Source organism: Periophthalmus magnuspinnatus, chromosome 16, assembly GCF_009829125.3.
Source record: "Periophthalmus magnuspinnatus isolate fPerMag1 chromosome 16, fPerMag1.2.pri, whole genome shotgun sequence".
Taxonomy (NCBI): Eukaryota; Metazoa; Chordata; class Actinopteri; order Gobiiformes; family Gobiidae; genus Periophthalmus; species Periophthalmus magnuspinnatus.
In genome coordinates this window covers 32,267,399-32,283,031 of record NC_047141.1, presented here as the reverse complement: position 1 = coordinate 32,283,031, position 15,633 = coordinate 32,267,399, and the positions used below count along the sequence as shown (strand labels likewise).

At 41.6% G+C, this 15,633-nt stretch overlaps 1 protein-coding gene across 1 annotated transcript in view; it reads left to right on the top strand.

The window, feature by feature from the left end:
- g6fl (g6f-like) overlaps positions 1-15,633 on the top strand; it is a 43,524-nt gene that overhangs the window by 14,259 nt on the left and 13,632 nt on the right. The window contains exon 7 of the mRNA XM_055228106.1: positions 7,122-7,391. Within this exon, the coding sequence (XP_055084081.1) occupies positions 7,122-7,391 (270 nt within the window). The remainder of the gene's footprint in view (positions 1-7,121; positions 7,392-15,633) is intronic.

The following is a 15,633-nucleotide window of genomic DNA, read 5'->3' as shown; positions in this document are numbered from 1 at the left end:
CTCAGACCAGCTTCATCACTTCACAGGAGCCACCGTCCCTGTTTTACGTCAGGATCCCATCAAAGCAAATGGCACCAAAAGTCAACAGGGATTCTTGACATTATTTGGATAGGTGGCTTTGGACTATCTTAAACCAACACAATGCAAGCTGTGATAATACTCCTCTTATCTCTTATCTAAAAGCAAGTCAAACGCAGGCTTTGGATAAAACGCACTAAGGCAGAGAATTGCGGTTCCATTTGGATACTTTCTTATTGGCTCCGGGCTGGGAGTAGCACCCAAAGGTAAATACCACATCGAATAATATGATTGTGGGTCAGAGCTGCCAATAAAGTCATTAAACTCAGCTAATATGAAACAGTTGGATTAATATAGGAGCAAATTGGAGCGCGATGTTGCTTCAGGCGTTTGTCCCAGTCATAATTATCTCTCGATTCTTGTACGTTCTGGTCTTTACTTATCTTTATTGAGTCGCTGGAATGAAAATGTTCCCTTTTGTTAAACATAAATGTCTAAAGTCGACGCTTAGTGAAAGAAGTGATACCGTTTTGACGTTTGTAAAAGAAAAAAATATATCAGGAGAAAGAAATGTCAACTTTGCAAAGTATTAAGTACTTACTGAGGAAGTGATTGGGAGGAAAAGTAGTTGTAGTTAGAGTTACAGAAGTACAGTTACAGAAGTACAGTTACAGAAGTACAGTTACAGAAGTACAGTTACAGAGGTACAGTTACATGTCCGTCGACAGAGGTTTGGGGGTCTGGGGCAGGACATGAGCCCCCTGCAGTATACAATTTAAATGTAAAGGAAGAGTAGGTAGAATAGTAGAAGTTGATGGTAGTAGTAGTTGTTATAGTAATAGTTGTTGTAGTAGTGGTATTAGTAGTTGTAGTAGTAGTTGTTATAGTAATAGTTGTAGTAGTAGTTATAGTAGTAGTTGTAGTTATAGTAATAGTTGTAGTAGTGGTAGTAGTAGTTGTAGTAGTAGTTGTTATAGTCGTGGTAGTAGTAGTTATAGTAATAGTTGTTGTAGTAGTGGTAGTAGTAGTTATAGTAATAGTTGTAGTAGTAGTTGTTACAGTAATAATTGTAGTAGTAGTTATAGTAATAGTTGTAGTAGTAGTAGTTATAGTAATAGTTGTAATATTAGTTATAGTAGTAGTTGTTGTTGTTGTAGTTATAGTAGTAGTTGTAGTAGTAGTTGTTGTAGTAGTTGTAGTATTAGTAGTAGTAGTAGTAGTAGTAGTAGTCGTCAGACCTGTTGACAGAAATTTGGGGGCTTGGTGCAAGATCCTCACATGGGCCCCCGCTAATATAAATTAATATGAAGAGGGTCGAGTTCTGGGCCCTTAAGACCCTGGGGCCCGGGACAAGAGACTTCTTTGTCCCTCCTTGATGACTCCCCTTGTAGTAGTAGTAGTAGTAGTAGTACTAGTACTAGTAGTAGCAGTTGTAGTAGTAGTTTATATGGTGTCATTAATAATTTCTTTAATTTAGTCTTCAAACAGAGGAAATATTTTGAAGTAAAAAAGATACAGATTTGTTCTTAGTGTTTTACAAATTAAAGCGGACGTTATTTCAAACCAATTATCAAACGGTTTGAACCAAGAAGGAATTTGAATTCAAAACGAGGTCCTTGAGTGAACAGTTTCTCATTTACTGACCTCTCATTTCTATTCAAACTTCTCTCACAAACACAGACCTCTATTTCACAAAACAGATTTATGAGATATTTGTGTGAGTACAGTGAGTGAAGAGCGTTAGAACATGCTAGCTTTGATCATGCTAGCTTTGAACATGCTAGCTAACCGCTGTAGCCTTACCCCACAATCTCAGAGTGGGATGTCATCATCAGTATGTGTGTTGTTTCATTCTCACATGTTTCACACACAAACCCTGCATATTTAGACTCTGTTTTTCTTTCAAACTGAAAACACTCAGTTCCACTTTGTGATGTCATCATGTGGTAATACAGGAAGTGCTCCACTGTGTTTTTAAACTCCACACACCTTCATTTCTAGAATAAATTGGATCATTTCGGCTCTGGAATTGCCACTTATCTCTACAGAACTAAAGGTAAAAGGAGCTGTTAAACCAGTTAAACTATCACTTGATGACATCACAAGGTGGAAATGAGCGTTTTGAGCTTTGGAGATGTAACAGACTCATAATAAAGTGTGACTCAAATGTGTGAATGAAACAAAACACAACTCCAGGTCTGTTTTTGAGGAGGAAACAACATTCTAACATGGCTTAAAGCTACAAGAGTCCATTTTGTGTGATATAGGACCTTTAAGTCGAAACTTAGTGGACTTGTTTCTTTTCTGTAGAGTTAAAAACACAGTGGAGCACTTCCTGTATTACCACTTGATGACATCACAAGGTGGAACAGAGTGTTTTCAGTTTGAGAGAAGAACACAGCCTAAATATTCAGGGTTTGTGTAAATGAATCAAAAACACAACTCCAGGTCTGTGATAATGTTTCCTCATCACAAACGGATGAGAAAATAATGTAATATGTTCCGTTTAAGTCGTTTTAGATGAATATTGCGATTTAAATGTCCAACTTATTACATAATGATCCACGGGTGTCATAGATTGTAACTATAGAGCTGATTTAAAGCCGATTTAGGCATGATTTTGATAAAGTCGGGTCCCCTTACGTCCTCAGACTCTCAGTAACTTGTTGACTTTTACTCAGAGCTCGGTGCTGTGTCTGTGGAGGATGAGGCTCATATTCACCAAAGCAGACTCACAAACAGGTGCTGTCACGGGGAGCCTTGGGACGCCGTACTAATCACCACAGAGCTGACATCCATCACATGTGCTGAGACGTGACCACGGCCATTCCTCACTGTCACTGTCTCCCCCCCCTGCTCCAACAGCGCCCCCTCCCTCTGAAACGAGCACACAGACACACTGCAAAAACGAGACTCCGGCGAGGGTTTTATTACGATATTTTACGCTATGTTCTGATCCGTGTTATAATCCTGTTTCCTCATTGCAAACAGACCTGGAGTTGTGTTTTGTTTCATTCTCACATGTTTAACACACGAACGCTACATATTTAGGCTGAGTTCTTCTCTCAAACTGGAAAAAAAAACACTCTGTTCCACCTTGTGATGTCACCATGTGGTAATACAGGAAGTGCTCCACTGTGTTTTTAAACTCCACACACCTTCATTTCTAGAATCATTTGGATCATTTCAGTCCTGGAATTGCCACTTATCTCGACTGAACTAAAGGTAAAAGGAGGAGTTAACTTGAAAACTACCACTTCATGACATCACAAGGTGGAACAGAGCGTTTTGAGCTTTGGAGATGTAACAGACTAATAATAAAGTGTGACTCAGACATGTGTGAATGAAACAAAAAACAACTCCAGGTCTGTTTTTGAAGAGGAAACAACATTAGAACATGGATTAAAGTGGAGCTAAACACTAAATCTACTTTTTTGCGACTAAAGTGTGTACATGGTGTTTTTATCTTATTGTCTACTGCTTCTCGTTATGTTTGGCGATCTTAAACTAGGTAAATTTACACGTGAAAAACTGCCTCTAGTGGCCACTTTGATTTCAAGTACTATGTGATGTCACACAAGACTGTCAGCTGGTTCTAATTAAACACCTGGCTGCAGGGGCGGAGTTTGAAACCTTTGTCTAACAATTCCTTATAGGCCCCTCTTTCCCCCTCACCCTCCCCTTTAGTCCTCCAGATGCCACCCAAGTTAGCGGCTCTGTTTGAAATGGGGTCGTGGGTGGAGCTTAGGTGTTTAGTTCCACTTTAAATTACTTGACTTTATGAGTTTTGATCTCTTCTATCGTTTCTATACTCATTTGAGAAAGTATCGAAACTCAAAAACTTCACATAAACACGATCTTTCCTACATAGTTTTATAACGATTCTCATCTATTTCAGAACAACAGCCGCACGGTAAAACTCGGCATTGAAGAAAGTTTTATTATTTTGTTTTGATAATTCCAGCTCATTGTCATCAGTTCAATTTATTTTTGTACAGCCCAACATCAGAACAGCCGTCGCTTTGTTTTAACAAAATAGTTGATGTAACCAACAGAAAGTTAGAAAAGAGTGTTTTTATCGTCATTGTATCAAAATTGGTCTTGAAATCAAACCAAAACAATTTAGTGCATCCCCCAAAAAAACATTTATAAAGGAGGTATTTACTTCTATGGGATATTAAAGATTTTATTGTTTTGAAAATGCTATATTCACAGAAAATTACGTATTAACATGTTTAATAAATTTCACTTTTGTTTTTGATGCTCCCCTCACTTTGTTCTCTGTGCTAAGTCACTCCCCCTTCAGCGCGCTACAACACGCTAATGAAATCACGTGGCTGTGTAAAGTTTTATATCATGTTTTTGTACATTTATGGGTGATGTAGGGTTGTGGGCAGAGACTTACAGCTAAACGTAAAGAGGGTTTGAATAGAGCCTGGGAGAGATCGCTAGATTACTCAAACTAGGGACGCACGATCCAATACTGGATATCGGCTTTCAAATATCGATTGAGTTGATATCCTGACTGGACATGTACATTGATGTAATAAGTCTATTTACAGGTCATAGTCTCCCATAAAGTCTCATAATATTTGAACTTTTATTAACACAAAGTTGCTACTTGTGGATGAGTTTGGTCTTATTTTATTTTTATATCAAGGAAATAAATTCAGTTTTAGGCACTGCGCTGGTATCTGTTGATGTCAGGTATCGGCAGACGCTTAAATCCGTAGCTTCGGAATCGGTATCTACCAACTGACTAACTCCTTCAGGCATGTTTTTGATCAGGGAGCAAAGTTTTAACGTGGTAGAAAGCTAAAAAAAATCAATTTGTTTAAGACATGATGGTTATTTTAATGCAGAACCATCTTTACAAGGCAGCGCTCCCTTTAATCTGTAATCTGCCCTATAAACAATTCCGCAGTCAAACGCTCAAATCCAAACCCTGAATCCAAATCCTTTTCACCCATGATGGATTTCCTATTTCTACAGTGCTTTCCGTAATCATATATGGCACGTATATTTTTACCCTAGCCTCATTACGGGTGTCATTATACGTGATTATACCTGCTGCCCTCCCACCAAGGCGACAGGGGGTCCTCTGATCGCTCTAATCATGGCTGGAGTGTGCGTGCGTGTTCGTGTGTCCGCGTTCACCCACATGTGTGTTTACGGGGGCTGATTACACCGCGATGGATTCTCATTTCACACTGACGAGACACAGAAGCATCAGTCACAGCCGGCACGTGTATTAGACGCCAATCCCTTTAATGAATATATATTATTTTGACCCCTCACGCGCCATTGTGCTGTTTTTCATATCGCCTCCCCTTTAAGGCCATTACTCTTGATGCGTCCTTGGCCTTTTCTGTATTCACACTCTACCCTTTAAACGTGGCGTCTGTTTCCCATCGACGCTCGGGCATGTTTGGGCTGTGACTCGGGTTTTTTTTTTGGTTTTTTTTCACTGAAACTAAAATTTTTATAGTTAAATATTTAAAGTTTATAAAGTGTAAATTTATTCTTAAACTCTCACATTTATATCTGTTTAATCCTTTAGTCGTCCAGGTGTGAGCCATAGTAAAAGATAAATTTAAATCTGTAACTGGAGAAAAAGTTTTAGAGCCGACGGTTTGAATCGGCATCATGGCAGAGTCTAGGCTTTAGTGACCAGTGGAGCTGACCTGTAGTGACCTCACGGAGACGCAAACGCAGGTGGAACATGTGGGATCTGTTTAAAAACTCCTCTTCTGTCAAATGAAACCAAACACATTGTCACTGGGGTTGTATTATTTTGCATGGGGCTCTTGATCTGGACAGTATATCAGTTCTTTATGGAATCACAGAGCCGTTATAAAGCCTCCCAGAGAAAGGGGGCAGTGTTGAGTTGTTGGTCACGTGAACATTTACACATATCAGCCGAATTTATAACAGATTTTAGCGGCAATTTTTCTTAACCAGTTTACCGGTAGTTGCATTTACAGCAGAAGTGGTCGGGACCGAATAAGGTCAATAACAAAAGAAAAATTCAAATCTGTAACTGAACAAAAGTTTTAGAGCGAAGACGTTTAGCTGCTCATCCAAGTCGCTTCTTCAGTTCTGGTCAGATTACTGCTGGACACTGCCTTTTATCTGTCTGAAAGGAGGAGCCAACGACACTGAAGCTAACAGACCTATTGTTTACAGTTTCTGTTTGTAGGCTTGGTCTAATGAGCTACGCTAAGTGTGAGCTGTGCCTGAGTCATATTTAGCATAATCATTCAGGCCCCTAATGGGTGCTCTCACATCTATTAGCATACTGGCTATTAGCATATGTGCTAGTTCTATTATTTTCCTTGTTTAGATTTAGGTCTGATGATGGAGTTATAAATAGGAGAAAGATGATGTTCCTGTTCAAAGATGGATTGTCTTTCCTAACAAAAACAACAACTTTAACTCCGTTCTCAAACCAACTCTTTGTCCAGTTTATAGATTTAAATTTTACTTTGATTACATTTTTATATAGCATTTTTCTAGACATTCAAAGCACTTTACATCAAGGAGCCACTCACCCATTCAGACACACATACCAGTGTACACAAGTGGGCTTAAGTGTCTTGCCCAAGGGCACAGCGACAGCATTCATCTGTGGTAATGGAATTGAATAAGAAAGACATTAGAGAGAGACCTCGGGGGAAAGAAGGAGCCTGATTTGTCTGTTATTAATGTTCATATGTTGGTTTACGGATAAAATAGTGAAATAAAAACCCCAGGATCATGTAGAGGGTTAATATGAACATTTAAGACCAAAATGAGTCTGACAGCAGCAGAGACAGAGAGAGGACAGTTAAAAAAATAAAATAAAATAAAATAAAAATTAAGAAGAAAAAAAAAATTAAATAAACTAAAAAAAAATGCGCCTCAGGATCATGTAGAGCGGGAAAATACGAACATTTAAGATTAAATGATGATAGACAATTGTCTAATGTAAAGAAAACAGTCACTTCCTGTTTGGAACGCAGCGGCTAGCAGGTTAGCTTTGTCCGTTTATATATACAGTCTATGCATTTGACCTCATGACCTCTCACATTTGACCTCTACCATTTGAATCTCCTTATTTCCAGTGAAGGCCAGGACTTTACCCACACAGTTGGAGCTGGACTGCAGATACTCGGAGCTGTCCCAGGTCAGGAGAGCCATCTGGACACATCCCAACCAAAGTGTGCGCCTCCAGATGGACGGCAGCCCGGGCCACATCACCACCTCCATCGATTTACCCGTGAGGGCGGAGTCAGCCGGGAACTACACCTGTGTGATCCTGCTCAAGAACAAGCAGACTGTGAGAGCCACCTACACCGTCAGCCTGCACCCCAGCACCACCTCAGAGGGATCAGGTAACACATCGAGTTTGTGAGTGACAGGTTGGGGTTCAGTGAATGTGTGTGTGTGAATGTGTGTGTGGTTCCTTGGTGTAAAGTGCTTTGAGCGACTTGAAGGCGGAAAAGCGTTATGTCAAAATGTGACCATTTATAAGAAAAAGGGGAACACAGGAGACAGAAGAAAAGATAAGTATTTATGTAATTCTCATTCGGGCGTGGTCCGTTGCAGAGGTGGGTGGAGCAGCCAAAAGTTTTCTCAATTATTACTTCAAAATAAAATTACTCGAGTAAACTTGTAAAGAAAAATATTTTGGGAAACTACTACGACTAGTAACATCTGATTTATAATTTGATGTTAATACCATTGGGAGCAGTGAGTATGAGCAGTAAAGTACTGTACTTACATAGAATTTGTATCTGAACTTTATTTAAGTACATTTTACAGTGGATACTTTTTACATTCACTGCAGTACATTTGAGAGCAGTATCTAGTATCTGTACTTTGAACTGGACTGAAAAGTAAACAGTACTTTTCATATGATTTGAGGGTTATTTTTTACCTTGAACTAAGGTTTTCGAGTTCAAGCTTCAGCTTTTAGCAAACAAAAATAAACACAAAATTCATAAGAAAAACTAAGAAATGGATTCATATTGTACTGTGACCAAAATGTCTAATTTTTAATCAATATCTCTACATTTACACTATAACAAATGAACAAGACTGATGTGAAATACTTTAACTTTTTACCCTTAAAGTACATTTTTAAAAACCTACTTAAATACTTTTACTTAAGTAGACTTTTTCATGTGATAATTTGACTTGAATGACTTTTTACCTCTGTATCTGTACTTCTCTCACCACTGACTGGAAGAACAAAAATTGCAGAGAGCCGTTTCCCTCAACTTTTACTCGAGCAACTGTTTTACTCAAGCAGGAGTGTCTGGAAACTACTCAGAGAAGTAAAAACACACTTAAAAATTACACAAGTAAATTTACTGCGTACTCCCAACCTCTGCTCTACGGCAGCACAGCAGGGTCAAACTTAAACTGCCATTTAAACCTACAAAACCCCAAAAGCTTTTTCAAAACAGGGAAGTGAAGCAACATGGATCGCCAAAACACAACCAAACAGGCCTCATCCCAAAACATCTGAACTTTGTACCAACAGTGTGCAGCTGTGTAAATATAGAGTTCGCCCACTGACCTGAAGGTTGGCAGTTAAATCCCTGTTCAGTGCATACAGTTTTGTCCTTTGGCAAAACACTTTACTCATCCTGCTTTCAGTGAACAGGAGGATGGTTCGTTGTGAGTGCGATAAAATGAGGAAAGGGGTTGTATAAATGTTTGTATTTGAACCTTGTAAAGGCCGTGTAACGCTTATACGTGTTGTCTTTGCCACGTGAGGAAATGAGATAATCCAAAATCTGTGTAATCCCTCAGTAGCAAAAGAAAATTTCTATTCTGTAACTGGATGAAAAGTTTTAGAGTGAAGACGTGTGGCTGCTCGTCCAAGCCGCTTCTTCAGTTCTGGTCAGATTCCTGGTGGACACTGACTTGTATCTGTCTGAGGAGTTAAACAGGCAATTTTTGTTATGAAAGACAATCCATATTTGAACAGGAATGTGAGCCTTAGACATCATTAATCTCCTATTTATAACTCCATCCTCAGACCCAAATCTAAACAAGGAAAACAATAGTGCTAGCCAGTATGCTAATAGCCAGTATGCTAATGGCCTGAATGATTATGCTAAATATGACTCAGGCACAGTTCACACTTGTGTTGTTCAATAGACCAAGCCAACAGAAGATGACAGAAAATGTAAGCAAACAGGTCTGTTAGCTTCAACGTCGTTAGCTCCTCAGACAGATAAAAGGCAGTGTCCAGCAGTAATCTGACCAGAACTGAAGAAGCCAAACCTCTCTCTACAACTTTTGTCCAGTTACAGGTGTGAATTTTTCTTTTGTTATTGACCTTATTCGGCCCCGCCCACTTCTGCTGTAAATTCAACTAAACTGGTTGAACTGGTTAAGAAAAATTGCCGCTAAAATCTGATATAAATTCGGCTGATATGTGTAAATGCTCACGTGACCAACAACTCAACACTGCCCCCTTTCTCTGGGAGGCTTTATAACGGCTCTGTGATTCCATAAAGAACTGATTTACTGTCCAGATCAACAGCCTCATGCAAAATAACACAACCCCAGTGACAATGTGTTTGGTTTCATTTGACAGAAGAGGAGTTTTTAAACAGATCCCACATGTTCCACCTGCGTTTGCGTCTCCATGAGGTCACTACAGGTCAGCTCCACCGGTCACTAACGACTCTGCGGTGATGTAGATTGAAACCGTCGGCTCGTTTACTCCACATACACTGCAAAAAGAGAATATCTAGCTTTGGTTATAACAACTTGAATTTTTAATATTCATCAGTAATACAGTTTTGACTTGAAAACATGAATAATTTATCTGCGTTTTCAAATCTCAGAAATGTCGTCAAACGTGGAATATTCAGGTTTGACGACATTTCTGAGATTTAAAAAACATAGTCGTCTAGGTCCATCAAGTAAATAACGCAAACTATTTAAATTACAGATGCACCTTGTAACTTTTCTAGTGGGGCCACCTGCTTGTCTCCATGGAGATGTTGTTGCTTTGATTGGAATGTTCCACAGTAAGGCATTAAACGTAATCCCTTGCCTTTAGTCGGATGTTTTTATTGCTCAAAATGACCTTGACAAACCTGTTTTCCTACAAAGAGATGGATTGGCTCTCCACAGATCTGCCCTGTAATTTAGCTTTGTGACATCAGCTGCTCGTCTCCTTGGAGATTTGTGTTATAATGTTTAATGTGATATTGTGGAACATTCTATCCAAACGGGGGGATTGTAGCTCAGTTGGCAGTTCGAATCCCTCTCTTGCCAACTGTTTCCAGCTCCCACAGATGAATACTGTCATTGTGTCCTTGGGCAAGACACTTAACTATGAAGGTACAATTGTTCCAAAATGTGTAAATGTTGATTTGTACAATGGAAAATAAAATATATATATATATATTTTACACTTAAAAATATTGTTTTACCTTTTATAACTTGGACATTTTACAAGATTTGAAGACAGATTTGTACTTGTAAAATTACAAAGTAAACGTAAAACAATGTAAGTGTGAAAAATAAATCTATCTTTTATTTAACAGTGTACAAATCAACATTTACACATTCAAACTTTTTGGAACAATTGTACCTTCACACTTTACCCGTCTCACCCCAGTGTCTGTGTGAATGAGTGTGTGAATGAGTGTGTGAATGTGTGTGTGAATGTGTGTGAATGAGTGTGTGAATGTGTGTGTGAATGAGTATGTGGGGGGGGGGGGGGTGTGTGTGTGTGTGTGAATGTGTGTGTAATGAGTGTGTGAATGAGTATGTGGGTGTATGTGTGGGGGTGTGTGTGTGTGTGTGTGAATGTGTGTGTGAAGGGGTGTGTGGGGGGGTGTGTGTGAATGAGTGTGTGAATGTGTGTGGGTGTGTGTGGTAATGAGTGTGTGAATGTGTATGTGAAGGGGTGTGGGGTGTGTGTGTGTGTGAATGAGTGTGTGAAGGGGTGTGTGTGTGTGTGGTAATGAGTGTGTGAATGTGTGTGTGAATGTGTGTGTGAAGGGGTGTGTGGGGTGTGTGTGTGTGTGTGGGGGTGTGTGTGAATGAGTGTGTGAAGGGGTGTGTGAATGTGTGCTTGCATTTATCACTAAGTGTGTGTGAATGTGTGTGAATGAGTGTGTGTGTGTGTGTGAATGTGTGAATGAGTGTGTAATGAGTGTGTGAATGTGTGTGTAATGTGTGTGTAATGTGTGTGTGAATGAGTGTGTGTGAATGAGTGTGTGAATGAGTGAGTGTTTCCTTGATCTAAAGCTTTGAGTGACTTGAAGGTGGAAAAGCGTTGTATAAAAAGCGCCCATAATCATCTTACCGCAGACAAAACAATACTGTCTCCATGGAAACGAGCTTGGACCCTCCTCTACAAAAGGAACACAGTGCATCTTTAATCATCCCAAGTCATTTTAAACAAATAGCTTTTCATTTTTCCAGTGTTTTTGTTTTCCCTCTTCTCCTTCCTCTCATCTGTGGCAGCCTCAGCCCAGTCCAGCTAAATTATTCATTTTTTTTGTATTGGAGGCAGAAGAAGAGTGGGAGGATGAGACGGGTGTGACAGGTACGACAGGTGTGACAGGTGCGACAGGTGCAAGTCTCCTGGAGCACAGATGAGTTCACGCTGGACACATCGATACATCACTGAGTCTGGGGCTCACAGCGCATCATAAACCCGGAGTAGAGTGATGGAACTGGAGGGAGGGAGAGAGAGAGAGAGAGAAAGACAGAGAGGGAAGGACAGAGGGAGAGAGAAAGGGGAAGGAAGGATAGAGAGGGGAAGGGAGAAGAGACAGAGAGAGCAGAGAGAAAGACAGAGAGAGGGAGAGAGAAGGGGGAAGGAGAAAGAGAGAGGGGAAGGGAGGAGAGACAGAGAGAAAGAGAGGGAAGGACAGAGACGGAGAAAGAAGGGGGAAGGGAGGAGAGTGGGGAGTGAGAAAGAGAGAGGGGGAGTGTGGAGAGACAGAGGGGGGAGAGAGAAAGACAGATGGAGAAAGAGGGAGAGAGAGCGGGGAAGGGAAGAGAGACAGGGGTGGGGGCGGAAAGAGTGAGAGAGAGAGGGGGAAGGGAGGAGGGAGGGAGGGTGGGAACAGAAGGGTAGAGAGGGATGGAAGGGAGGCAGGCAGAGATGGGGAGGGAGAAAGGACTGAGAGGAGGAGAGAGAGGGAGAGAGAAATGGGAGAGAGAAAGGGAGGGAGGGAGGAGGGGTAGGGGTGGAAAAGGGGGAGAGAGGGGAGAGGGAGGAGAGAGAGATAGGGATGGAAGGGAGGCAGACATGGGGAGAAAGGACTGACGGAAGGAGAGACTGGGAAGAGGGAGAGAAAAAAAGATGGGGAAAGGGAATGACAGGGAGGGGTTAGAGAGGGAGGAGTAAAAGAAAGAGGGGGAGAGAGGTTGAGAAAGAAGGAGGCAGAGAAAGGCACGGGGGGGGATGCTTAGAAAAATATGATAAATGATGAATTATTGTTGGTGAGGACTGCACTCGTCTAACACCAATAAGACCAGTGTGTGTGTTTAGACTGTCCCTCAACACACACACACACACACACCCCCCTACATGCTCATATACACACACCCACATACATGCTCATATAAACATATACACACGAACACACACACACACACAAATACACCCCCACATACATGCTCATATAAACATATACACACACACACACGAACACCCCAATACACACACCCACATACATGCTCATATAAACATATACACACCCCCACACACGAACACACCCCCACACACAAATACACACACACACACCCCTACATGCTCATATAAACACACACACACACACACCCCTATGCTCATATACACACAAATACACACACACCCCTACATGCTCATATATACACACACACACACACACATATACACAATCGTAGACAGTTGTTTACAGAACAGTGCTGTGGTCTTTATTTTCTTACACTTAGACTTTAAGTATTAATATAATTTTTTTACTTGGGGCTTTAGTGGCTCAGTTGGTAGAGCGTTTGCCCACTGAAGGTCGGTGGTTCAAATCCCACTCTCTACGTAAACACGATTGGTAGAGCAGTCAGATCCACTGACCCACAGGGTGGTGGTGCGATTCCAGCTTCCACAGATGAATCGTATTGTTGTGTCCTTGAGCAAGACACTTAACCCACCTCACCCTCAGTGTCTGTGTGCACTGGTGTGTAAATGTGTGTGTGAATGGGTGAGTGGTTCCTTGATGTAAAGCTTTGACCCTGAACATGGAAAAGTGCTGTATAAAATGTTTGTTAATCATTTACTTATCTTGATTTTTGTTGCATATTTCTTTTCTCTTGCTGTTGCTGAACTTTAAGTTGCAACACTGAAATTTCCTCATTGTAGGACATATAAAGTTTCTCTTGTCTCGTGTGGGAAGAGGCTGCAAGTGCGAATGTGCTTTTAATCACATTTGAATTTAAATTAAGCGGCTTTGGGGTTTTTAATGGAGCCAGAGGTGTAAGACTTTTGAAGGAAGAAATGTGACTGTTTTTGTGTCGGATGAAACCGACAGAATAAATGAAGCAACATTTGTGATTAAAAATAAACTAAATTGTGAGTGAGTTTTTTTTTTAAATCAAATCTTTCACTAGGGATAAACACTTCCACTCAGACACGAAACGGTCAAATGTTCTGTGCTCTGAGGATCTTGTTTTTTGGCTCTTTTCTCAAAATCGACTGAAAAAAAAAATCTAATCTAATCAGTGTTAAGGAACTCGTCCAAAATGGGTGGTGTATTTTATGGCCCATTTCTGACCCTTTGCAAAAGTTTTAGGGGAGTGTGAAAACTTTGAGAAGTATTTTAAATCAGACCTATTCTGCAAAATGGACTTTTCAGAGCTTTTATCCATGTTACAGCTGTTTTCTTCCCGTTGAGCCTCTGAAGTTGTATTTGGAGTGATTCATATTTGAGTAATCTTTAATCACTTATTTTCAAGACGCCATTTTGTCAATCAACCCCCGTTTAACCTCCACCTGTGACACGCCCACTGTGACACGCCCACTGTGACACGCCCACTGTGACACGCCCACTGTGACGTCCACACTTCCTTCTCCAGTTTTATTTTCTTAATCGGTGATACTCGTAGGATTTTGCAGCGCTGCGACATCATTTTGGTACAAATGAAAGAAAAAAAATCCACTGTTCGCTCGTGTGACGTGCGTCTGTCCATAGGGGGCGCGACAGCTCTACGGCACTTTGTGATGACGTTTACGACGACATCAGCTCCTATTGGACGCCACAGTTTTCTAATGCAGAAGTCAGCGGATTTGTTTATTTTATTAAGTCGTTTTAGATGAATATTGTGACACAAGCACATTAGGTCTGATTGAACGATTTTGAGAGATAATTTTGTTGAACTTCTTGTGTTACAGGAGTTCATTACCAAGGTTTGGGTTTAGTGAAAAATATGGAAGCACCAAGAATGTCACAGTAAAAAAACAAAAAACAAAAGCAGAATTCAGTTGACTAAACTTGTCCAGTTGCAGCGACAAGTTAAGTCAATTAGAAATCGTAGAGAGACAGCGTCCTAAGTTGGAACAGTTTGCCCTGAATAACCAAATATTGTGTAGCGGTTGAGGGACTTTTGCATAATAAACATGATTTTCAGTTCAGGGGAAATAAAAAACTGGCAGTCGTTGTGTACTGCAGAGATCCACATACTTCAGATGTCACAGAGCCTCTGCAATCACTCCCCACCCGAGCTCCACCATCTGCAAAACGCTCAAGCCGTTTCTTTGTGAGCGTCGTATCAGACTCTCTCCTCACAATCGCACGGATATGAATCACACACTACCTCACCGGGGTTCAACTACATGAGTGATGAACGAAGGACCAGCACGGAGAGGAAGAACGAGGGGGAGGAAGAACGAGGGGGAGGAAGAACGAGGGGGGGGAACGAGGGGGAGGAAGAACGAGGGAGAGGAACAACGAGGGGGAGGAAGAACGAGGGTGAGGAGCAGGGAGAGGAAGAACGAGGGGGAGGAAGAACGAGGGGGAGGAAGAACGAGGGGGAGGAAGAACGAGGGGGAGGAAGAACGAGGGGGAGGAAGAACGAGGGAGAGGAACAACGAGGGGGAGGAAGAACGAGGGTGAGGAGCAGGGAGAGGAAGAACGAGGGGGAGGAAGAACGAGGGAGAGGAGCAGGAGAGGAAGAACGAGGGGGAGGAAGAACGAGGGAGAGGAAGAACGAGGGGGAGGAAGAACGAGGGTGAGGAAGAACGAGGGGGAGGAAGAACGAGGGGGAGGAAGAACGAGGGGGAGGAGCAGGAGAGGAAGAACGAGGGAGAGGAAGAACGAGGGGGAGGAAGAACGAGGGAGAGGAAGAACGAGGGAGAGGAGCAGGAGAGGAAGAACGAGGGAGAGGAGCAGGGAGAGGAAGAATGAGGGAGAGGAGCAGGAGAGGAACGAGGGAGAGGAGCAGGGAGAGGAAGAACGAGGGAGAGGAGCAGGAGAGGAAGAACGAGGGAGAGGAGCAGGAGAGGAAGAACGAGGGGGAGGAAGAACGAGGGGGAGGAAGAACGAGGGAGAGGAAGAACGAGGGAGAGGAAGAACGAGGGAGAGGAAGAACGAGGGAGAGGAGCAGGGAGAGGAAGAA